General features: G+C 47.8%; 1 protein-coding gene across 3 annotated transcripts in view; it reads left to right on the top strand.

Annotated features, from left to right (window-relative positions):
• Window positions 1–25,394, top strand: part of Spns3 (SPNS lysolipid transporter 3, sphingosine-1-phosphate (putative)) — a 52,530-nt gene that overhangs the window by 20,314 nt on the left and 6,822 nt on the right. For all 3 annotated transcript variants that reach the window (XM_021177738.2, XM_085829276.1, XM_021177739.2), the window contains 2 exons: window positions 632–821; window positions 25,196–25,261. In XM_021177738.2, coding sequence (XP_021033397.1) covers window positions 632–821; window positions 25,196–25,261 — 256 coding nt within the window. The remainder of the gene's footprint in view (window positions 1–631; window positions 822–25,195; window positions 25,262–25,394) is intronic.

Genomic DNA, 25,394 nt, shown 5'->3' on the forward strand with positions numbered 1-25,394 from the left:
TGGGAGAGGTAGTGCTGATGGGGATGCTTGGAAGGATGCGGAGGCAGAGTGTGGGTGGGAGAGGTGGTGCTAATGGGGATGCTTGGAAGGATGCAGAGGCAGGGTGAAGATGGATGAGATTCAGCAGCTGAATGTGCAGGCGTGGTGGCGCACACCTGTGATCCCAGCATTCAGGAGGCAGAGGCAGAGGCAGAGGCAGGTGGATCTCTGTGAGTTAGAGGCCAGCCTGGTCTACAAAGTGAGTCAAGGCATAGCAAGAGCCTATCTCAAGAAACAAACAAACAACCCCCCAAATTAACAACGAAAATGGTGAATGTGTGTAGTGCCCAGACAAGAGCTATGAATCACAGGAGTCAGTACATACCAGTCATCTAAGCAGTAAGGATGGGTGGGGCTCTAAAATTAAGATTTCTGAGTGGGGCTTCTGGAGTGGTGAGAGATAGAGAAGGCCACTGTGAATGTTCCTGGGTGGAGGTTCCTACAAGGTTAACAGGCCTCAGCTTTCTAGCTACAGTTCTGGTCTTGTTTCCTGCCGCATGGTACCAGATCATGTAACTGGGTTAGGTAACCTGGCCCAGAGGCAGCGATGTGATGCAGGTCTGACCCAGTCCTCTCTGCTCTTTCCTATCAGCCTGATTTTTGGGGCACTGACCGTGGCAACTGGTATTATTGGTGTCATGCTGGGGGCAGAGGCCTCAAGAAGGTACAAGAAGGTGAACCCCAGGGCTGAGCCCCTCATCTGTGCTTCTAGTCTGTTTGCCACAGCTCCCTGCCTCTACCTGGCTCTCATCTTGGCCTCACGGACCCTCTTGGCCTCCTATGTAAGTGAGGTCCCCTCTGGGAATGGGTGGGAAGCCCTTGAGGACACAGGCGCACACTAACTGTGTTTTTGTGGTATTTGCACTGGCCACTCCTTCCAGACTATCTCTCTAGCCCCATTTCACAGTAAGTGTACAGAGGCTCACAGAGAGCTCCCTAGAAAACAGGCAGGGACTAGATTTGTTCTCAAGCTCCTTTCTGGCTCTGGACTGAGTCCCTCTGGACTCCTGGCTGACAGTCTGGATAGAGATAGGGGTAGTTGTCCTAGGGTGTGGTGTGAACCTATGGAGGCAGGGGAATGTTCTCCAAGTTCTAGATGAGAAAGTTTGGTCATGGCTGGCGCAGACCTTGCTTGAAAGACAATTATGGCCAACATAAGCTTTCCTGATCCTGGTCCTCATTCCAGTCCCTCCTGCGTCCCACATTCTGCCTGGAACTTTGCTAGTGTCTGTTCACCAAGGGCACTGTTCCTCTTCGATGTGTCTGAAATCTTTCTCTTCCTGCAGTTAGAGTTCACCTCCTCCAAGGTGTCTCCAGACTATCAAGCATCCTGTTTCAATTCACTGTTCCTGCCCTCCTACCCCATCCCTGTCCCGCCAAGTGGGAAGGGCTTGCTATTTCTGGGCAGGTAATACCAGCTTTGACCCTGGGTGCTGGACACAATACCCTTGTTTGTAGGCCTCAGGGCCACTGAGCTGGCTAGACTCAGAGAGTAAGTTGGTAATGGTTCTCTAGCCAGTGTTGGTGACTGTTGGTGGGCAGTCACATCTGAGGACTAAAAAGCCTGGTTCTGCTTAAATCACAGCTTCCACTCTGCCTCTGAATAGTCCTGAAGAGAAGCTGTGCTCAGCTCCTTGTCACATTTCATGTCCTCTGCATGGGTACCACTTCTCCCCGTGACTCTGACTCCTACAGGCCTGAGTAGCTGAAGGATGTCAGAAACAGACAAGGGTCATCCAGGAATGAGTTGTTTTCTGTCATCTGAGCGACAGGTGCCCAGGTGCTAGAGTTGGAAACACTTTTGTGGTTCTGACCTTGCTTAATTGCTTGAGGCAGGTGTGACCTCTCTAGCAGGACATGCCTAGTCTATAGGCTATGGTAGGACACCCTCATGACTGTCACAATTCCCCCAAATGCTGTCCTTTTATCCCACCTGGTCTCTCTCCTTTTCCCACATTGCACTCTGCTCCCTCTAGCACTCCACCCTAAAACTTCCCCAAGAGGATTCAGACCCCAGAGCCCATACTTCCTAATGCCAACTAACATGGGCAGGACAACGGGGGCCCTAAAGGTAGCCTTAGTCTAGGAGAGTCTGAACTTAGCAGGTACTCTGCCAGGGAGAAAGGCTGGTTTCTTCCTGTCTTCATTTAAGAAAGGGTCTTCTCTCTGTCCTTCTCTGTCTTTCTCTGTCCCTCTCTGTCCCTCTCTGTCTCTCTCTGTTTCTATCTCTGTTCCTCTCTCATATCTCTCTCTCTCTCTGTCTCTCTCGCCCTCTCATTTTGAGACAGAGTTTCTCTGTGTACCCATAGCTGTCCTAGAACTTGCTCTGTAGACCAGGTTGGCTTTGAACTCATAGAGCTCTTCCAGCCTCTGCCTCCCAAGTGCTGGGCTTAAAGGCATGTGTGGCACCACTGTCTGCCAAGATAGGGTCTCTTTCAAGAAATTCCCTGGGGGCTGGTGAGATGGCTTAGTGGGTAAAGGCACTTGCTGCCAAGCCTGATGACCTGAGTTTGCTTTTTGTAAACTTCTTGGTAGAGAGAGAACTAATTCCCTCAGGTTGTTCTCACTGCCATTTGTACACTGTGCTAACTCTGTCTCTGTCTGTCTATATATCTGTCTGTCTGACTCTCATTCACATTCTCTCTCTCTCTCTCTCTCTCTCACTGACACACACACACACATGCATATGCGTGCACGCACACACACAAATACAAATCTGGAGAGAAGGCTCAGCAATTAAGAGCACTGGCTATTCTCCTGATGGACCTGGGTTCAATTCCCAGCCCCCACATGGTGGCTCATGATCAACTGCATTCTACACACAGGGGATTTGGCTTCCTAGGCTGCCAGCATGCACATGATGCACATATGTGCAGACAAAACATCCCTATGCATAAAATAAATACATTTTCTAAAAGAAAGAAAAAAACAGTAAATACTCCAGGCATGATGTGGAGCCTGCTCCCGGCACGCTGGCTGGCAGTTGGCAAAAAGCTGCTCCTTTTCTGTTGCCAAGGCCTTAAGGTGCACCTGAGCCCTCATCAGGGCGTGTCTTGGGGTTTCTGTTTCTGTGATGAAGCACCATGACCAAAGGCAACCTGGGGAGGAAAAGGCTTACTTCACTTAATCCTTCCACATCACAGTTCATCCTGGAAGGAAGTCAGGGCAGGAACTGACACAGAGGGGGGACCTGGCGGCAGGAGCTGATGCAGAAGCCATGGAGGGATGCTGCTTCCTGGCTTGTTCTCATGCCTTGTTTAGCCTGCTTTTTTATAGAACCCAGGACCAGGGGTTTCTTTTCCCACAGTGGATCCTCCCCCATCAATCACTAAATAAGAAAATGCCTGACAGGATTACCTACAGCTGGGTCTTATGGAGGCATTTTCTCAGTTGAGGTTCTCTCCTCTCAGATGACTCTAGCTTGTGTCAAGGTGACATAAACCTAGCCAGCACAGGGGGATGTTCTGTGAACTTCCTAGAGTCTGGAAGAGGTCTGACATTCCTCTCACAGGTGCACCTGACACTGAATCCGTCCCCTTGACATCCTTGTGGGAAGGGTTTTCTCATCTTTCCTGAGAGACCAGAAAACTGAGGCCCAAAGAAAGCAACAAAGAGTAAAACAGACAAACGCTTGCCTCATGCCTGGATATGTCCTTGTCATTCTGTGGGAGACAAGCAGCTGGGTACAGGCTGGACGCCAATAGGTGTATTCATACTTACTATCTAGGTGGGGTGGGGTGGTGGGGACTGTCCCTTCTATTGGTGAGAGCTGGTGAGACTCACAGGGACTAAGATTTCAAGGAGACAGAGTTCCAGGCGAATGGGAGCCCTGTTAGAGACATGCTCCTGCATCAGCCAGTTTTGCTCATGCTAATGTCTTCTTTAGCTCTGGCAGGCTGCTTCTTGGCTATGTTTTGGGGACACAGATGTCCTCTATCCTGTACTCTGGCAATCTTCAGAGCTGCATGTCTTATGACATGTGACACTGTGACTCAGCTGATCAAGCCGGTTGGGAGAACCCTAACTCTTCTCCAGGCCTGTCCTGCTTGAGTGTGGAGGGGCAAGCAGGATGGTGCTCAAAGCTAGGAGACATCCATCTTTCGGTGCTGGAAGCGGCTTGGCTGTCAGGATGCTCTGTGGACCGAGTCTCTATGGTCAGATTCTAGCCCTCATTCTCCACAGCTTTGTGCTGCTGCTCTGGGCCTATTGGAAGTTCTGACTTAAGATACAAACTTAGGCTCTTCCCCTCCCAGCCCTCATTCATGAAGCCCTTTCTACCCAGCCCCACCCCTCCTGCCCGTTTCTTCTCCCCTGCCCTATGTCAGCCTACTAGCTTTCCCCAGGACTGTCCTCCATGAGAGTCAGTTCTCACTCTCCTCATCATGCTGTCCCCTTGCTGTAATCTGTTCATCCTACATGGTCTGAGAAGCTTCTAGATGCCGTGAGCCTTGCCAGCTTTAAAGCCTTGCATAACTCTCTGGTTCTCTGAAAGAAGGTCCAGCTCTTCATCCTGGCATTTAAAGCTCCACATGAACTGCCTCCACAGCCTCATCGGCACCTCCTCCTCTGCACTTTTACCCTTCCTGATTCCTAGAGCATACCCAGGGGACGCCCTTTCAGGCCATTCGTCATCCCTCTTTGTCCATATGTCTCAATCATACCCTTGGCCTCCAGGACAGAGTCAGCTTAGCACTGTCTTCTTGGAGCGATCTCTTATTGATGGCCTGGCCCTCTACTCACAGCCTTACTGCTCTCTGATCTCTCTCTCTCTCTCTCTCTCTCCCTCTCTCTTGATACATGGTTTCTCTGTGTAGCTCTGGCTGTCTTGGATATGTAGACCAGGCTGGCTGAACTCAGAGACCTGCCTGCTTCTACCCCACTAAGTGCTGGGATTAAAGGTGTGTACCACCATACCCGATTTGAGTCTGACACTCTCACAGCCCCAGCTTGTGAATTCTGGGTTCCTCCCCTTCTCAGCACTCCAGCCCCAAGTACACTATCAGGAATGTGGGAGTAAGATGGGAGTCTTTCCTGCTTGCTGAAAGAGCAGTTCAAAGTAAGTTGTTTGTATCCATTTACTTATTCAAGCCTGTTAAGTGTTGGCCATTGGTTTCCTAGTTCAAATGCTACAGTTGTAGCCATGAATATAAAGGCTCGAAGATCTCTGTCCCAAGGAAATTTACATTCTAGCAGGGAGAAACAGACTACAAGCAAGATACATGAGGAGTAGCAGGGCACAGTGCAGCTGTCTTTAAATCACAGCACTCAGGAGACTGAGACAAAAGGGCCAGGCTGGGCTGTTATACCAAGACCCCACCTCAAAGCAAGCAAGTAAACAAACATACATAAGTAAAACTTGTACACTATTTCAGGTGATGATAAATACATAGAAGAATCTAGAGTGGAGAAGGGAGAGTGGCTGCGAATGAGAGAAGACACTCCTATTTTATACAGAGGCCAGGAGGTTCAGAGAAGGTGCTGCGGGGGCTTCTCCTCCTCCTCTTTTCCTTCTTGTAGTTGCCAGGAATGGAGTGGCGAATCATGTAGATATTTGGCAGAAAGAGTTCCAGGAGTAGTGTCTGAGCCAGGGGTTATCTGGAGGGTTTGAGGAAAGGCAAGGAGACGACCCTGGTTAACATAGAGTGGGAAGTGAGCACAGAAAGGCTGATGGGGCCTTCCGACATCAGATGGGATTTTATGCTTAGGGATGGAGATGATCAAGTGGCTGCATCTTTGTGTCTGTTCCTCTAGTGATACAACGATGGACAGTTACATGTTTACCCAACCTTGCATTCCTGAGGTATCTTCTACTATGGTCACAGTGTATACTCAATTCCTCTGTTGCTGAATGTGACTTGGTAGTAGTCTGTTGAGGATTTCTGTATCTGTATGGATAGGGTGTGGGGGTATTAGGGATATATGTATTTGTATCTGTGTTTTTGTGGTGCGAAGGGCCATGGCCTCAGGATGACCTAGCAAGTGTTTCTCCCTTTTCTGTGTTTTTGCAGCGTATGAAGTATCTGTGTTAATTTGTCTTTAAACATTTGGTAGAATTCATCAGTGACACCATCTGGCTCTGGGCTTTTGTTGGGGAAAGGTTTTGATTATGGACTCAATATTTACTTGTTGAAGGTCAGCTCAGATTTTTCTGTTTCTTTTTGACTGAGTTTTGCTACTTTTACTAATTTTTTTTACTTAATTTTACTAGTTTAACTAATTTTTAAATTATTTTTGAGATTATATTCCATCATTTCCACTTTAACCATGTATGCTCTTAAACACATAAATATATAACCTGCTTAGTCCGTATAACTACACACACACACACACACACACACACACACACACGTTTTCTGGGATGGCCATTTGGTATTGGATAAGCACTCGGCATGGCCTTCCCTGGGGATGGTCATTTCTCCTGCTCTCAGCATCCCTTAGCTGTCTGTAGCCTTTGTGTAGGACCGAGGCCCTGCGAGCTTTCCCCATGCACCTCGGTGAGCCTAGTGTTGTCCTTGCTCAGCTCATGCTTAGGCAGCTGTGCTGGTGAGGCATTCTGATGTTCCAACTTCCTAGGAGACATAGTCTCACAGTAAACCCCCTGAACCTCTGGCTCTTGTAATCAGTCTGTCTGCTTTTTCACAATGTTCCCTGAGCCTTAGGTGCAGGGGTTGTGTTGTGAGTCTATCACTTGGGACTGGGCTCTAGAATTTTGATTGATTATGGTTTTCTGTAATGGTCTTTATCTTTTGTTTAGAGAAGTACTTCTCATTTTTTTTCTAGGATTTTTTTTGTATTTAGTCTAGATAAATCTAATTCTTGGTATATAAATGCCCATAGTATTTCCTTATAATCCTTTTGACTTCTGTGAGATTGAGATCAGTACCCTTTCACTCTTGATTTTGGTAAGCTGAGCATTCTTTCCTATTTTCTGTGTCTGTTGAAAGGTTTGTTGATTTTGCTTCTTTTTTTTCTTCCCTTTCCTTTACAAAAATTGTTTTATGTGTGTATGTACATGGGCATGCATGCCAGTGTGTGTGTGTGTGTGTGTGTGTGTGTGTGTGTGTACACTGATGTGTCCATGCACATAAGTGGATATATTTTAGTAAATGAGTTGTATGTATATAGTATGTATGTATGTGTATGTATGTATGTATGCATGTATGTATAAATCTTGCATGTGTACAATGCTATACACATGTATATTCAGGTTGAATATGTATCGAACATACGTATTGAGTTATGTTAATTTATATGCACCTTGTGTCCTTGTCTACCTGACTATGCCTGAGTATCAGGGATTAAAGATGATTCCGTGGGAGTATGTGTGCCTGGGTATATGGCCGAACATAGCTTTTTCTCACTTTAGTTGCTGTAACTACGTTGCGTGGGAAGAAGGGGTTTTTGGCAGGACAGTGTGTCTGCTCCCAAATTGGTAGAGACCAAGTTTTCCTGTGTTCCATGGAAATGAAGTTTCCTGCACATATGAAGTCCAGTTTGGGGCTCTGTTCAGGCCCTGTGGCCCACCTGCAGGTGTGAGGGTTCCATCTCCTATCCTTAGGGCCTCTTGGCAAGGGAAGTGGACTTCCCGGCCGGTAATTAGGATCCAGACACACTCGCAGCAGGTCTTGGCTCACACCCCTTCCTTGGCCCTCTTCCCAGAGCTGCTGCCCTTCAGAGGAAAAGGGGTTTGTCCCTTAGAGGAGGACTGAGCCTGATGCAGGGGCTCAATCATTGCTGACCTGTTGGCTGGAGGATATGGCTGGATGTTGACAGTCCCACTTTTGGGGGGCTTTGTGTTCAGGATGAAGTAACTAGAGTTTGGGCATGACAAAGAGTGTTCACTGGGGAATCTGAAAGCCCAGGCTGCCATTTCTGCTGCCATACTTCCTAGTTGTATGATTTAGGGCAAGCTACTGACCTTGTGAACCTCAGTCCTCTCAGCAGTAAGATGGGAGGCTGCTTACCTGTAGTCTCACTGTGGAGGTAAATGAACTTTTGAGCCTGCTCTAGTTACTATGGTTGTGTAATGAAACTTGGCCACTCAAAATAACGAAAGCATTTGTTTTGCTCAGATTTTTCAGTTAGGCAAGACTAGGTTGGAAGCAGAAGGGGTGACATCGTGTTTTCTATCTGAAGTCAAGTAGGCAAATGGGGAGGGCTGGATCCCGGAAGCCAAGCTGTCTGGCAGTTGATGAGAACTTAGCTGGAGTGCCTGTCCATGTCTTCTCTAATGTAGCCTGGGCTCCCTTACAACACTGTGGATGGATTCCAAGCATTAGCAGCTAGGGATAGCTAGCTAGGGGAAGCCATCGTGCCTCCTCTGACTGATCCTGGAAAGTTACTTTGAAAGTGTTGTATTCCCTTGAACTCTAACTTGTTGCTCAAAATAGCAGGCTGGAGGAACAGAGAAAAACAGATTTATTTTGATTTATGAGTATGTGCGTATGAATATTTGTTTGGGTGCCTGAGAAGGTCAGAAGAGGGCGTCAACTTCCCTGAAGTTGCAGTTACAGGTATTTGGGAACCGTCCAGTGTGGGTTTGGAGAACCGAACTTGGGTCTTTTGAAAGCACAGCTGGTGTTCTTAACTGCTGAGTCATCTCTCCAGATCCCTAGAGTCTGTCCTTTGATGAGAGGATCAAGGGCCTGAAAGAATATGTGATGACAAGATATTCTCATCTTTGGAAAATACAGTTGGTTGCTGTGGCTTAGGTCTTCTTGTCCTCCACTCTCTGGGGTTTCACCTTGAAGGGAAGCATGTCTGTGCATACAGACAGGAAGCCCACTGGGTGCCAGTCTCTGGCTCCACTCTGTTCTCCCCATCTCACTGGTAGGAAGTCTAGGGTTCAAGTTGTACCTGCAACCAAAGCTGGGGTTCCTGAACTGAGGGAATACATTTTCTGATGTGTCTGAGATCTTGAGAGGTAGATCTGAGGCCAAGTCTTAGCCAGGAGGAGCAGCAAGGACCCCTGTCCCCATCAAATACATCCCAGTATGTCCTGTGTGACATATGCCATTCTAAACACTGGGGAGGGGGGATTGTATTAAACAAAATAGCACACCATCTGCATGGAGTGAAATAAATGTATATCCGAGGAAGATGCATTCTGTGTGGATAACAGAAGAGAAAAAGACAAAGGATGAGGGTTCAAGGGGCCAGGAGATATAGGACTCTCTCTATGATGAATGCTTCAGTACTGACCAGAAGCAAGTGAAGGACAGAGCCATGTGATAGTGGGAAAGAGCAATCTGGAAGGAGAATAGCAGATGTTGGGACTCCAGGGAAGAGAAAGCAACTGGTGGGAATGAAGGAAATGTGCCTGGGATGGGGTGAGCCAAGACAGGGTGGAGGGAATGTGTTCAGAGTAATGGCAACAGGAAGTGGGGGATACAGATCGTGTAGGACCTTGTACCCACAATGTCTTTGGTTTTAGATGTGAACTGAGGACTAGTGAATGTGTCCTGCATACAAGCCAAGTGATCTAAGTGATGGTTTATAATGGGGATCTCTTGCTGCCTAACAAATCACCCCCAAACTTAGTGGCTTGAAACAGTCTACTATAGTAATTATAATTATTTTTATTTTGAGACAGAGTCTCGTGAGCCCAGATTGGCCTCTTTGCTGGCTAGTTTTATGTCAACTTGACATAAGCTAGAGTCATCTGAGAGGAGGGAACCTCAACTGAGAAAATGCCTCCATAAGATCAGGCAGTAGGCAAGCCTGCTTATAGATTGATACAGGAGGGACCATCCCATTGTGGGTTGTGCCACTCCTAGGCTGGTGGTCCTGGATGCTATAAGAAAGCAGGCTGAGCAAGCCATGAGGAACAGACTAGTAAGCAACACTCTCCCATGGCCGCTGCATCAGCTCCTGCCTCCAGGTTCCTGCCCTGTTAGAATTCCTGTCCTTACTTCCTTTGATGATGAAGTGATGTGGAAGTGGAAGTAAAATCTTTGTCCTCCCCCAGTTGCTTTTGGTCATCGTATCTCATCACAGTAACAGTGACCCTCACGGAGACAGCTTTGAACTCTCTTTGTAGCCAAGCATAACCTTGAATTTCTGATCCTCCTGTCTCCACCTCCTCTTCCCAGGACATGGAGTTACAGGTATACACCATCATCCACAGTTTATACAGTGCCAGGGATCAAACGTGGGGCTTTGTGCAGGCTAGCTGAGCATTCTGCCAACTGAGTCACATCCTTGGCCTTCAGTGATTTCTCATGGCAAGATGCTTTCTCTCCTGCTTTCTGTTTGTTTGTGACTGCACTGACCTGGGATGGGTGTAATGCCCACACTGGCCAGTCTCCTGTGGCTCTTCTCCCTGGGACTCTGTGTCCTTTGTTAGAGTAGATCAGCTTCTTTTTAGAACAATATCTAAGAGACCCAAGTGGAAGATGCAAAGCCTTTAGTCCCCAGGAAGTACATCACTTCTGCCTTCTTCTGTTGGCTAAGGTATGTAGAACCCACCCAGGTTCACCGAGGAAGGGCACAGTGTAAAGGCATGAACATGACGTGGCAGGATTAACTGGGGGCATTTTGCAACTGCCAATCACACAGCTTCAGGAACTCTCTATGGGACTAGTGAGATGGCTCAGCAGGTAAAAGGGCTTGCTGCCAAGCCTGACACCCTGAGTTCGATCCCTGGGACCAACCTGGTAGAAGGAGAGAACTGATTTCTGCAAGTTGTCCTCTGGCTTTGTGGTCTGTACACATGTCTCTCGACCTCCTCTGTGCATGCACAAACACAAATATTAAATAGATAAGGGGAAAACTTGAAATAAAAAAATGGCAGGGGAATTCTCTGACTTCTGTGTTGGAATGGAATGGGTGGTGCCAAAGTCAGGAAGAGGAAAATAATGAAGAGGTTTTTCCAATGGCCCAGGCCAGCGAGGGCGGTGGCTTGGGTCAGGCTGGCTAGTGAGGAAGTGTGGAGAAGTGGTCAGGTTCTGGGTGTGTTATGGAGGTAGAGCGACAGGATTTCCTGACATACTGGGTACAGAGCAAAAGAAAGAGAGGAGTTGAGAGTTTCTCTGTGGCTTGAGCGGCTGGAGTCAAGGAGTTGCTCTTTACTGAGGGGACATCTGAGGGAGGGGAAGGGTGGCTGTTTTTAAAGTTCTGTGGGGTTCCAATTTAGGCATGTTAAATTTGGGATGTATATTAGTTGCTTTTTCTGTCACTCCAACAACAGCAACTTAAGGCAGGAAGGGTTTATTTTTGCTTCATGGTTTAAGGATGCACTCCCCGGGGCGGGGGCGGGGACGGGTAGCAATGCAGCAGTAGCACGAGGCAGCTGGACATCCTGTGTCTCACTTCCTACCGCTGTGATAAAGACCATGGTCAAAAGCGACGTGGGGAAGAAAGGGTTAATTTCATCTTAAGGTTGGCAGTCCATCATGGAGGGACATCATGGCAGATACCTGGAGGCAGGAACTAAAGCAGAGGCTCAGGAGTGCTGCTTACCAAGGCTTGCTCCTGGGGTTTGTTAAGTTTGCTTTGTTATACAACTCAGGACCACCTTCACAGGGCAGCATCACCCCTGTGAGATGCACCACCCCCATCCCACAGTCATTTGGAAGATGCCCTGCAGTCTTGCCTGTTGGCAGTCTGATGGAGGAATTTCCTCTGCTGAGGTTCCTCTTCTCAGATGGCTCTAGCTGGTGTCAAGCTGATGAAATAACTAGCCAGCCCACACTGCATTTGCAGTGAGGAGGCAGAGAGGCGAATGCTGGTGCTCTGCTCTCCCAGCCTCCTCCTCCTTTTTTAAAACTAGGACAGGGTCTTACTGTGTACCCTTGGCTAGCCCAGAACTCACTATGTAGATCAAGCTGGCTTCAAAGTGATGGAGGTCTGCCTGCTTCTGCCCTCTGAGTTCTAGATGTGGTGGGTGTGCCACCAATTGGCCTTCTCTTCTTTCTTTTCTTTTTCCTCTTCCTTCCTTCCTTTCTTCCTTCCTTCCTTCTTTCCTTCCTTCCTTCCTTCCTTCCTTCCTTCCTTCCTTCCTTCCTTCCTTCCTTCCTTCCTTCCTTCCTTCCTTCCTCTCTCTCTCTCTCTCTCTCTCTCTCTCTCTCTCTCTCTCTCTGTCCCTCCCTCCCTCCCTGTCCCTCTCTCTCTCTCTCTCTCTCTCTCTCTCTCTCTCTCTCTCTCTCTTTCTTTCTTTCGTGTTTTGAGACAGGGTTCCTTGGCTGTCCCGGAATTCACTCTGTAGACCAGGCTGGCCTCAAACTCAGAAATCTTCCTGCCTTTGCCTCCCAAGTGCTAGAATTAAACGAATGCGCCATTACTGCTATTAACATTCAGGATGGATCTTCTTACCTCAGTTAGAGCTCTCTAGAAATATCCTCACAGGCATTGCCGGAGCTGTCTTCTGGGTGGTTCCAAATCCAGGCTAGGTGAACCATCCTAGGCTGCCTCTTGGGACATGCAGCTCAAGATGCCAAGAGGCAGCTTCTGTGTGCTAGCCTGGGGCTTCAGGACGGAAGTTTAGGCTGCTAACTCTGGGAGTTTAGCTGGGAGTTTGATTGAAGTCACTGAAGTGATCATAGTTTGGGAAGAGAAATAACGTGGGGATAACCTTCCAGGCACTCACAGGCCAGAGACTGCAGGTGCATGGACTGCCATCATAAAGACAGGTTGCAACCTACACTCTAGACTACTGTAGTGTATCAAATTATATATTTATATATATATATATATATATATATAATATTTATAATATACAAATGACTGTGGGATGGGGGTGGTGCATCTCACAGGGGTGATGCTACCCTGTGAAGGTGGTCCTGCGTTCTATAACAAAGCAAACTTAATAAGCCCTGAGGAGCAAGCCTTGGTAAGCAGCACTCCTGAGCTACTGCTTTAGTTTCTGCCTCCAGGTATCTGCCATGATGTCCCTCCATGATGGACTATCAACTGTAAGATGAAATATATATAATGTTATTATATATTATATACAATATGTATTATTTATATAATACATATGAGTATTTGATCTGCATGTATGTATATGTACCACATGCCTGCAGAGGCCAGATGAGAACGTTCGATTCCCTTGAACTGGAGTTATAGATGGTTATTAGCTGTGTGGGTGCGGAGAGCTGAACCCAGGTCTTCTGCAAGAGCAACCAGTGCTCTTCACTACTGAGTCAGCCTTCCAGCCCCAACTTCATATTTCACTTGGGGGAAACTTAAAAGATGTAGTCGTTGCCAGGTAGGTCAGAGGCAGGCAGATTTTCGTGAGTTAGAGGCCAGCCTGCTGCTCTTCATACTGAGTTCCAGAACTACAGTGAGATTCAATCTCAAAAAAGAAAGTAAATAAGTAAAATAAATCAGAAATTATCTCTGAGAAGTGATTGCTCTCAACACCCTGGTCTGTTTCCACCCACATATGCTGTTTCATTAGATGGCTGTTTTCCTAAATAGTCTTTCTGTTCTCATTCTCAGGTTTATGTTCACTACAAATACTTGTGTTGTTGTTATTTTGAGACAGAGTCTCACTCTGTAGCCCAAGCTGGACTGGAACTCAGTTTGTAGCCCAGGCTGGTCTCAAACTCGTGGCAATTTCTTGCTTCAGACTCCCACATGCTGAGATTATAGGCTCACAGTGAGCCATGGTGCACAGACACTGGGGTCGTGTGATTTTTAAAATAACCTCTACGAATTATTATTATTATTATTTTATATGTATAGCTGGTTTTTCTGTATGCATATTTGTGCACCATGTGTGTACCTGGTGGTCATGGAGGCCAGAAGTGTTAGATCCCTTGGAACTCGAGTTGCTGTGAGCCACCATGTGGGGGCTGGAAATAGAACCCAGGTCCCCTTGCCGAGAAGCCAGTGCTCTTAACCACTGAGCCATCTCTCCAGCAGGTTTTGTTTCTGGGAAGGCGGGTTGCATTCAGTTATCTATGATTTGTATGTGCATGTATGCATGTGCTTGTATGTACAGATGCTGTGATAGGCATGTGGATGTTAGGAAACAATTTGCAGGATTCTGTTCTTGCTTTCCACTGCCTGAGTGAGGAATTGAACTCAGATTGTCAGCCCTGGGAGCAAGGGCTCTTGCCCAGTGAGCCATCTCACAGGCCCACTTTGTAATTTTTAGAACATATTTGTTTAGATATAATCCACATACCATACAACTCATAAACTTAAAGTGTGTACCTCATGGTTTCCTATGTATTCAGAGCTGTGTGATCATTTACACATCAATTTTCCCTTTTGAGATAAGGGCTTACTATGTTGCTCAGACTGGCTTTGAACTCCTGAGCTCAAATGACTGTCCTGTCTCAGCCTCCTAGGTGTTAGGACACCAGGTGCCTGCAACTATGCCCAGGCCCTGCACTGATTTTAGAGCCTTTACATCACCCTAGAGAGAGGCCTTGTATCCACTGGCAGTCACTCACTGTCTTAGTTACTTTTGTATTGCTGTGATAAGATACCAGGGCACACCTCTTCCAGCAAGGCCACACCTCCTAGTCCTTCCTAAAGAGTTCCGTCAACTGGGGACCTAGTATTCAAACATATGACTCTAAGGGAGCTATTCTCATTCAAACCACCACATTCTACTCCCTGACCCATGAAGGAGGTGTGCTACCAGAAGAGGGCTTTGCGATTTCAAAAGCCCATGCTGTTCTCAGCTGTCATTGTGTCATGGTTGTTGTCTCAACATGTAAGTTCTCAGATACGGCTTCAATGCCATACTTGTCTGCCTGCTGCCATGCTCCCCGCCAGGATTGTCATGGACTCTAACCTGGTGACACTGTAAGCCCCCAAGTAAACTTTTTCTTTTATAAGTTGCATTGGACATGATGTCTTATCACAACAGAAAAATGGCCAAGATACTCCCCATCTCTATACCCACTATCCTTTTTCTCCTCAGCCCTAGGCAACCACCAGTGACCCTCCTGTCTCTATAGCTTATTCTTGCTAGACGCCTCCCAAAAACAGAAGCACAGAGTGTATGTTGTTTATGTGACGTCAACCAAAAGAAACTGAGGTGAAGTCAAATTAGTTGTGAAAGTTCGAATTTACTGATGGAGACCAGCTATGATGGAGAGTACCAGCTATGCCTCCCCTCCTCTCCTTAACCTCCCAAGTTTTGTGATTTTTATTTTTACATTTTCTAGCGCTATAACATCCACAATCTGTTCTCTGTGCACAATCCCAGTAGCTACTTGACAGTGGTCCCATATTTAAATGAGGCTGGTGCTCATTATCAGTCTGCGTATACAGATTCTCCATCACTGACTCCTTTATTTTGTGTGCATGCCTAAGTGCATGCGTTTCTGGGTTCAATGGGTTGAAATAGTTGAGTTTTTTTTTTTTTCTTTTTCTGTGACAGAGTCTCATTAATTTTGCTCTACTCAGATGGGAACCACGTGTGCGTGAGAACCAGCTCTTCCTGTACTGCTAGTCCCGGGCCCTTGGGTGCTGCAGGCTTAGGGGCTGGGCTGACAGAAAGGCTTATAGCTCTAAGCCATTGTTTCTCAAAATGGGTATTGTGACCTCTTTGGGGGTAAAATGACCCTTCCACAGAGATCACATATCAAATATCATACATATCAGATACATACAATGATTCATAACAGTAGCAAAATTTCAGTCATAGAATAGCAATAAAAATAATTTTATGATGGGGGGGTCACCACAGCATGAAGAAATATATTAAAGGGTCTCAGAATTGAGAAGGCTAAGAACCACCTCAAGCTGGGAAGCCCAGAAGCTTATAGCTTTAGGTCATAGAAGCTGGAGACCTGTGACTATAGATGCTCAGGTTGGAGGGAAATTGCTCTGGCTTTTGATTGCCAGTGGCTGGGCACTTCCAGCTAGTAGAATGGTTGGTGTTTAAGTGGCAGGGAGGGTCAGCAATCAGCAGCAGCCAGCTTGTGTTGTAGCTCCTAAACTTTGGCTAAGAGTGCTGGCTTTAAAGCTCAATAGATCCCCGGACCTGTTTAGGGATCTATGGCCCTACAGCTGAAATCTTCGGCTCTTTATAGCTTCTGCTTTCTCTGTATTTCCACCGTCCTTCGCTGTCCACAGCACCTGTGGTCACTACCATTTCTGCCTTTGGTATTTTCTGGAACTATTCAGCAGCTCTTCTGCCACTATACAGCTTAGGCCACTGCCTCTGCTTGCTGCCGTGGTCACTGCGGCCATCGCTGTGGACATTATGCTATCCTCTCAGTCTACCCACGAGAGACAAGTAAGCAAGAAAAGACCGCATAAGACTCCTTCTACTGGGCCTGTGCTCTAACCCCACTGGGTAGCCCGGAAGAGTGTCTCCCAAAGTGAGCCAAACAGCCTTATATAGTCAGCAAAGGATCATCGTGGTATAGCTGTATGCTGTAACTATGACGTTATAATGTACTCCAATCACAGCACACCTTCAAGTTCTAGCAGCCAACAGCCTTATGTGTGGATCAGTTATAAACCCGGCCAGCATTGTCACGAGCTTCCTTCCTGGCTTGAGAAAAGCTCTACAGTGTAAGGCGTCTGGAGTTCCTGGCTTGTGATCTGGGCTGCCTGGAGTAGGACTAGACCATATCCTTCTGGAGCAGGAGTCTTTGCTTATAGTTTCAGTGGTCATTATGGCTGCAATGAAGTGTTCTCAGAGTGGTAGGAGAAGACTTAAAATAATTGGGTGTTGGGGTGTTGTATATACCTTTAATCCCAGCATTCAGAATTGCTGAGGCAAGAGGGGTCAGTTCAAGGTCATCCTGATCAGTGAATTACCAGGCCAGTCAGAGCTACCTAGTGAGATTTTTTTTTTTTTTTTTTTTTTTTTTTTTTTTTTTTTTGGTTTTTCGAGACAGGGTTTCTCTGTAATAGCCCTGGCTGTCCTGGAACTCACTCTGTAAACCAGGCTGGCCTTGAACTCAGAAATCCACCTGCCTCTGCCTCCCAAGTGCTGGGATTAAAGGCGTGTGCCACCACCGCCGGCTTCTAGTGAGGTTTTAACTGCAAACAGTAAAACCAGGACTGGGGATGTAGCTCAGTTGGTAGAGGGCTTGCCTAAACACATGAGAGTTTGATCCATAACTCTACATAAATGGAATATAGGGGTATACGTCTGTCATTCCAGAGCTTGGAGGTGGAGACAGGAAAATCCGAAGTTTGAGGTTATCCTTGGCTACACATATCAAGGTTTTTGGAGACCCACTACAATCTTCCCAACTACAACAGCAAACCAAATCAAGTCAACCAACAACAAAAACAAAACTCAAATATGGCCAGGCTGTCTTGGAGGCCTGTTGTTTGCTCACGGGCTTCTTGGCTGACATTTTCCTGCTGGGAGCAGCCAGGCATGGAGAGGGACCTGACAACTGTCACTCAAATGGGTGAGTGGCTTGCTGCCAGTAGTTGAATTTATTCAAAGAAAATAAATATCAAGATGTATATCTCAAGGAATTATCACAAAATTAGCATTCCCTAAATATACTGTTTACTTATTCATTTTCATGTGCATCTGAGGCCTGGGGTGGATATCCAATGACTTCCTCTATTGCTCTCCACCCTCTGAGACAGGCTCTGAGACAGGCTCTCCCACTGAACCCGGGCTTCACTGATTCAGCTAGGCTGGCTTACCAACAAGGCCCAGGGATCCCCCTTTTCCCTGGCTCTGCCTTCGGAGCAGTGGGATTACACCCAGAAGCCCCTACACCAGCCTCTTTCCATGGATACTGGGCATCCGAATTCAGGCTGAGCCATGACCCAAGCACCAAAGTTAATTTTTTTCTTGTGTATGGGCGTTTTGCCTAAACGTGTGTATGCATACATATGTGCATTCTCGGTGCCCACGGAAGCCAGAAGAAAGCATCAGATTCCCAGTAACTAGAGGTCCAGACGGTTGTGAACACCATGTAGACACTGACAAAGCTGGGTCCTCTGAAAGAGCAGCAAGTGCTCTTAGTCACTGAGCCCTCCCTCCAGCCCCCCAACCCCCATTATCATCCTTAACAGTACTTACCAGAACTATCCTCTTATGATGCTTCATTGTGTGTAGCCCCAGGCCTCCTGCTTCTAGGAAAGAGTTAGTTCCTCTGATCTGTCTCTACCACACATCCCAGGCTGGCCTCAAACTCACACGAGTGATCCTCTGCCTCCGTCTCCCAAGTACGAGGTTACAAGCATGTGCCCTAGTGCTCAGCTCTCCCCTGCACCCCCTTTTCTAAATTTTAACTTTTTTTTTTTCTTTTTGAGAAGGGTTTCACTATGTAACTCTGGCTGTCCTGGAACTCACTATGTATACCAGGCTGTCCTGGAACTCACAGAGGTTCTCCTTTGTTCCTCAAGGGCTGGGACAAAGGTATATGCTACCATGTCCAGCCTTGATCTTTAAAATCCTTAATGTTGGCAGAGTGTTGGTGGCTTACACCTTTAATCCCAGCACTGTGAGTTTGAGGCCAGCCTGGTCTACAAGGTGAATCCAGGTCAACCAAGGCTTTGTTACACAGAGAAACCCTGCTGGAAAAACAAAACAAAATAGAACAAAACATCCATAGTGTTGATCCTTTCTTTCCCCCTTGTGGGTACCCAGATATTTCATTATTTTTTCTTGAAATCCAATAGCTTAGTCGGTGTATTAGTCTCTATTGCTGTGTAACAAATCACTCCCAAATACAGCAGTATAAAACAAACCTTGTTGTCTCAGAGTTTATGTGGGTTACTTGGGTTTTTGTCTCTCTCAAGGTTGCAACTTAGATATTAGCTCAAAGTCTGTTGTTTCAACTGCGAGCTCAGCTGGGGAAGGCTGCTGGGATCACTAATGGCTACTGGCAGGATTTAGGTCTTTGGGTGTCGAATCCCCTTTCCTGCTACTTGTTGGCTCTCAGTTTCTTGATATGTGGATTTTTTTTTTTTTTTTTTTGGCCTCAATCAAAATAGGCATTGTCTTCACCATTGAACTACACTCTCTATCAATGACTTCCTTTACTTAACGGATTGCTCCATCCAAGCATAGAGGACAATGATGGAAGAGAGTATTTTATAGCCCACTCACAGGAAGGTTACCCCACCCCCTTTGCTGTAATATACTCATTCAAAACAAGTTGCCAGGTACAGTTGACTCTAGGGGAAGGGGGACTGATTACAGGGCAAGGGCTTAAGGAGGCCACTCCTCACAGCCAGCAAGTGTGCCCCAGGTAGGCACTCCACAACACCTCAGAGTTGGTCATGTCTGGTTTTCCTTCTGCAGAGTCAGTAGCCCGTCCTTCCTCATTTTATCTCTCTGACTGTTTCTTAGGCTTATCGCTTTGCTTTTCCTTGTGCTGGGCTATGATTGGGACTGGTACTGGGAGGAGAAGAAATGTGAGAAGGCTCCCAAACCTTTGGCCCTAAGGGCGGGCCCCTCCTCCATGCTATGCCTCTACCTCCCTCGACCTAGAACCCTGCTCCTCCTCATTCACCCTCCATGTCATTCACTTCTGTGATTCTTTTCTTTGTGTCCTCTTAGCAACCACCAGGAAGTGAGGTTATTTTCAATACATTAGCTCTGTGTTGATGTTGTTTGTGGTTTTCCTCCTCCGTTTAGTAATATTTCCTTAGGTAAGTCATCTCCTGTTATGTCTTATCCTACTGAGTGATAACTGTCTGCATTGGATTCATATCCTTCTTACATTACTCTGTAGTCTGAAGCAATTATAAGAAGGTCTGTGTCCCTTTTTTTACCATCTACCTTCTAGGTTGGATTCTTCCCCTATTTCCCTCCCTCCCTCTCTCTCTTCCCTTACCTCTCCTTCCTTTTTCCCTCCCTCTCTCCTTTTTTGTTGTTTTTTTCTCCTTTCTTTCCCCTTTTAAAAAGTTAACTTTATTTTATATGTATTGTGAGTGCATGCTGTGTGCGTGTGTGTATGACATGTGTGCAGTGCCCATGCAAGCCAGAAGAGGGTGTGTGTCAGATCCCTTAGAGCTGGAGTCACAGGCAGGCATTTCTGAGCTGTTTGATGGGTGCTGGAAGAACAGAGCACCTTTAAGCACCTAGCTATCTCTCTATCCTTCCTATTAGAGATCAGGTGCAATGGGGTGGTATGGCCTTAGACAAGGTTCTCCTAACTTCTCTTTCGATGTCTTTTCAGTCTCTGTATTCTCTTTCTCCTTCTGTTTTTCTCCTCCTTATGTGTTTCTTTCTCTACCTCCTTTTCTCCTCTTCCCCTCCTCCCTTCTTTCCTCCCCCCCCTCCATTCCTTCCTCCCTCCTTCCCCTCCTATATGTCTACACAGTTCCCTTGGTGTGTACAGATCACATCCCCCTACCCTTGATGTGGGTAGCTCTGCCCAGACACTGCATTGGTTGTGCTTTCAGAGTTCTTGACTCTGGTCCAGGCTTCTCTGTGGCTCTCCTCTTCTGCATCAGGGCTGTAGTTTGAGTTGAACATTAGGCTCTGTAGACTTTTCTGTCGCCTGAGGAAATTACAGAACCAGGTAGTAGGAAATCTTTGTTAGAGCACCTGGGCTCTGCTCCTAGTCGGGATTTAGGTAAATGCAGTGCGCAGCAGAGCTCCTCTGTGTAATTGGTGGGTGCACCCCCTTCTGGAATGGGGGTTTGCCTTCTGGCTGGTGGAGGCAGGGCAGGAAAGTTCACTTTCTCCATTTCTGCAGCCACTTGTCCCACTGGCTCTCTGTTAAGGACGTCTCTAGGCTGTATTCTACTCCAGTGAGGAGGTTTTGTAGAGTGGCTCTCAGGAGGACACTGAGCAGCACACACTGCAGAATCATTGGCCTTTCTGCTTGCCTGCCAGCATTTAATGTTTATTTCATTAGATTTTGTTCTTTGTCTTTGATGAAAAACTCTTTTCCCTGCTTTACTGCTTTTGGCTCCTGGAGCCACCATCTTTACTTGGGAGCTTCTCCAGATGACCTCTAAGGCCCTTTCCAACTCAAACTTGATCAGGACATCGAATTGGCTCCCTACCCAAGGTAGAATGGAGCCTAGCCAGTGTGGGCATCCCTGAGGCAGTTAAGATCACCTGAGGTGGCTATCCTTTTCAGCCTTGAGAACTCCCAAGGCTGTCTGGGATCGGCCAGGATATGTCCATTAGAGCTGTGGTCACGAGCCATCTGAGGGTCGACTCCTGGGACAGTGCCAGCAGCGGTACCTCAGATCTTCAGAATTCTCCTGACACTCCCCAACACTGCCCTCGAGAACTTCTGGGAGAAGCCTCTTTGCTTTCTGCTCTTTGGGCTTGAGTAACCATCACCCCACCCTCAGATCCTTCTCAGTGGGGCTTAAAGAGGCCCACCATCTTGCTAAGATCTATCAGGTGTCTCTCTGTGCATGGCAGCACAGCCCATAAAGGAAGTTCCCTCCCTGACAGGATTCCCCAGGAGGGCTTCAGAGCTTGCTGCTTCACTCTCCAGCTGCCAGCTTACGAGGTTGTTTGGTGGTTGATGGACTCTGGAGACCAGTCAGTGCCCTTGTCCCCCAGGCCAGTCCCCGCCATTGCAGGTTGTCTGGCCTATGGGTAGAGCATGCCAGCCACACGGTTGGCTGCTTGCTGGCGGCCAGGCTGTACTCTGGGTCTGTTCTGGCTGACTCAACCATGCTGAATGTGGCATTGCTGCATAAGTGGGGGAGGTTCTCTTGGTTTTTCCTATGAGTCCAGAGGAGACAGTGGTCTTCTTTCTTCCCAGTGGGTCTTAGGATCTATTCATCAAGGATCAGTCAGTGCTCAATTTGAAGGGTGAGGTGGGCTCAGACTGAAGATCTAGGTTCTTGGGGGTTGTCCCTGTCCAGGATGTACCCTTCATGCATCAGTGTGTATATGTTTTGTGCAGGATATATACAGATCAAGTGTGTGTGTGTGTGTGTGTGTGTGTGTGTGACTTGCTGGTCACAGTGGCATTGTGGGAATACATGGTAGGCTACTTTTCAGCTAGTGCTTAGCCTGTGACTGTGCTAACACCATTATTAATTTGTGCATTCATTGTGTAGTTTGGGTTTTGTCTTGCCATGTTGCCCAGCCTGGCTCAAACTCTTAGGCTCAAGTGGTCACCTTCCTTAGCCTCCCAAGCAGCTGGACCTTACCTAGAGAATTCCATAGCTAGTACCACACGTGTTTTGATATTTTATATATCTCCTCTGTTGCCTTCATATGTATATACATGTGATATGGGAGTGTTGTATGTATATCTCAGGTTTTGAGTGGTGTGTGTGTGCATGTGTATTGAAGCTTACATACATGTGTGTGAGACATTGCATATATGTAATTATATGTGCAGAAGTCCTTGTATGTTTATGTTGTTGCTTGTGCATCTGGTATGTGTGTGTGGATAACTGCCAGTGTAAACATGGTGGTGTGTGTGCAGGCTTCTGTGGCTGGGATGACTAAAGCCAGACATATAGGTTGCCACTGGCCCAGCTCAGGGATGAAAGGTCAGAGGTCAGGGGCTCTCCAGCACAGGTCATTTCTCAGGCCCTGGGCAGTGTTCCCAGGATCTCCTACCCATCAGGAACTAAGTCAGGGTGCAGGGAAGCCACCTGATCCCAAAGAAGAGACCAAAGCAGAATCAGATTTCCCCTTTGGAAGTCCCCTCTAGGAGGTGTTGGGGAGATGATAGGGCCTGAGAAACCGGAGAGGCCTGGATCAAGCCATCAGCAATGGACAGGAGGAGACAGAGTGAAGGACCATGTAAGATGCACAAGGAGAAGTCATGCAAGGTCAGCAGGCTCTGGGATTTGCCTGCCTCGAATCTAAGGGAAAGCGTCTTGGCAGCTGCTGTCAGCAGATCTGTGCCTGTGTCCTGTCTGGCTCAGCCACAGTGGGCAGGAACAGTGGAGGGGATGAGGGAAACAAGTTAGGGGACATGTCAACGTATGTGGCTGTCCAAGAGGGACTTGGGCATGGGAGATAAGCAGTTGACCAAATTCTTCAAAACTGGAGTTCTATATCTACACCTGTATAGTGTGTGTGTGTGTGTGTGTGTGTGTAATATATGTGTGTGTGCACAAATGTGTATAACCGGGTTTCTAGCCGCAGAAGCATGGTATGTTAGGGTCTGTCCAGGCTGTGCAGAGAGAAACCAAGAGCCCCGAGGTGGGTGTGGGGGACCTTCCCAAGGTCCCCAAGCAGGTGTCCCACCCTTTATGGCAATGGCACTCCTTGAGCCCAGAAGGCTGGGCTTTCCCTGCCTAGAGAGCCTCAGTAATTATGGGATTAGAAGGCAGGCTCTCTCCACCGGCCCTCTGCCCCTCAAAGCCGCAAGTAGAGTGATGGATTTGGTGGCATAGTGCCTGTTTCCAGGTATGTCTGGAAACCTGGCACCCCTAGGCAGCTTGTTCATCTTGAAAGGCCCCATTGTGGCTGCAGCCTCCCTCTAAAGGGGCTCTATTTTGGGACCAGGATCCACCCTAGTCCAGCTGGAAGAAGGAAAAGGTACATTTCAGGATGTCCTGTGGGTGTGGAGTTAAGGGTAACACGACACAGGAGGGTATGTTCCTATGGCAGTGGGTGTCCAGCCTGTGTGAATGAAGAGAGGACTCAAAGGTGGCCTAAAGTATGTGGAGAGGAGAGGCTTCCGGCCCAGGTAGAGGTGGACAGATGATGGGACATCATAGGGAGGGGAGGTGCTCTGGGCTAGGCTTTCGTGCGGTCCAGAATCTGGGTAGACAGGCCCTGTCAAGATGGAATGCAGGGCTGTGGTCTGCCTGGGCCTCACCCGAGTCCTGCCCACCACTGACTTCCTGCTTCCCACTACTGTGGGTGCCCAGCCTTTGTCCTAGGCCTAGAAGGAGACCCACCCTGACCTCAAGGGCCTCCCAGTTAGGGTACCCAGGGCCAGAAGCAGCAGCCACAGGCAGCTGGGTTGGGTGGCAAGATCACAGGAGCCACTTAGGTTCTATTCTGCTCTTCTCTCAACAGATCAGGTCATTCTCTTGCCCCACCTAGTGTGGCAGCACATTCCAGCCTCCTGCCTCTGCTCACAAGAGATGTCTGCCAGGCATTGTTTGTAGGGCTTCTGTCTCGTGGGCTCCTGCAGCTCTTTCTAGCTCATTTTGAATGCCCCTCTATATCTGGCAGGGTTACCTCTGCCCAGAACTCCTTCCTCATCTGATTCCCCCACCAGCCTTGAAAGCACAGTGGCCATTGGAGGCCCCTGGGAGTTCTTTAGGCCAAAGGCCTTCCCAATCTCACCATGTTCAAGCCAGACACAGAGGAAAGGGCATCTCTGGAAAGTGACCCTTGGGCCTGGTGATCTGATCTGTGACAATGGGTATGATGATAACCTTATCAAATTACCTGACCCAAGATGGGTAACGGAGTGGTGATGCCTGGCATGCAATAGGTGTTCTTTTTGGTGGTGTTTTTTCACTTCTCTGCCTTTGGGATATCAAGCCTTTGAGTTCCCAAGCCTGTGCTGCTTTGAACATAGCCCCGTGACTCCAGGAATGACTAATTCCACCCTGGCAATAAGCTCTCCAGAGCTGGGTGAGGTGAGCCTTTCGTCCTCTTTCTTCGCTTGCTTCATTAAGCTCTTCTTGAGTGAGGGGAATGAGGATTTTCCTAATCCGCTGGCGCGAGGTAAAACTGCAGAAAGCTGGGTAAGACGGGCCAGCAGGAGAGGATGCCGGGAGCCAGGCCGAGGGTGGCACTGGACAGGGGCCGAAGCTTTGTGTTTCTGGTTGGCTTTGCCCTGGACCAGCTATGACCTGAGAAAAGCCTTGGCCTTGGCTAGAAATTACCTGTGTCTGCACAATGGTTGTGCTAAGGCTTGCTCTGGAGGGTGGGGTCTAAGAAAGGTGCTTGAGAGAAGCCTTTTGAGAGGGTCCTGGGGGGCTTACTGGCGTATGTAGTCCTCCAGAGAAAGCAAACAGAAGGTGGTTGAGCTGAGACCTCGGCCTTCTTGTCCTGAGTCTTCACATTTGGAAATGTTCTAGTAGTCGCGTTGCTTCCTCCTTCTGGGGCTCCATGGGTGACCCCAAGGGCTGGGTCCTGGAGGCTATGAACCAGAGTTTTCTCAGACCTGCTGTTCATCTTGGGGTCTCAGTGGCAACTTGCCTATCTATCCTGGGGGCTGCCGTTCCAGGCTCCTCCCACCTACCAGTCTCATAGTGCTTTCCTCTAGGGGAGCCTCAGTTTCCACTCTGCACAATTATGGAGGAACTGTGGGAGGGGTGGGTGCCTGAGGCAGGGGCAGTCATCCAGGTCATCCTCTGTCCACAGGTGTTCCTGGCCCTCGGGGAGCTCCTTCTATCTTGTAACTGGGCGGTAGTTGCTGATATCCTGTTGGTAGGTATGGATTACATGTTGGTCCTGGCACTTTTGAGTAGCCTGGGAATTGAGACGGACTTCAGAGACCATGGGGTAGGGGTTAAGGTCACTTTTCACAGTCTCTAAACACAAAACATCTCCTTTCAAACAC

Source organism: Mus caroli, unplaced genomic scaffold, assembly GCF_978045245.1.
Source record: "Mus caroli unplaced genomic scaffold, Mus_caroli_1 scaffold_13, whole genome shotgun sequence".
Lineage (NCBI taxonomy): Eukaryota > Metazoa > Chordata > Mammalia > Rodentia > Muridae > Mus > Mus caroli.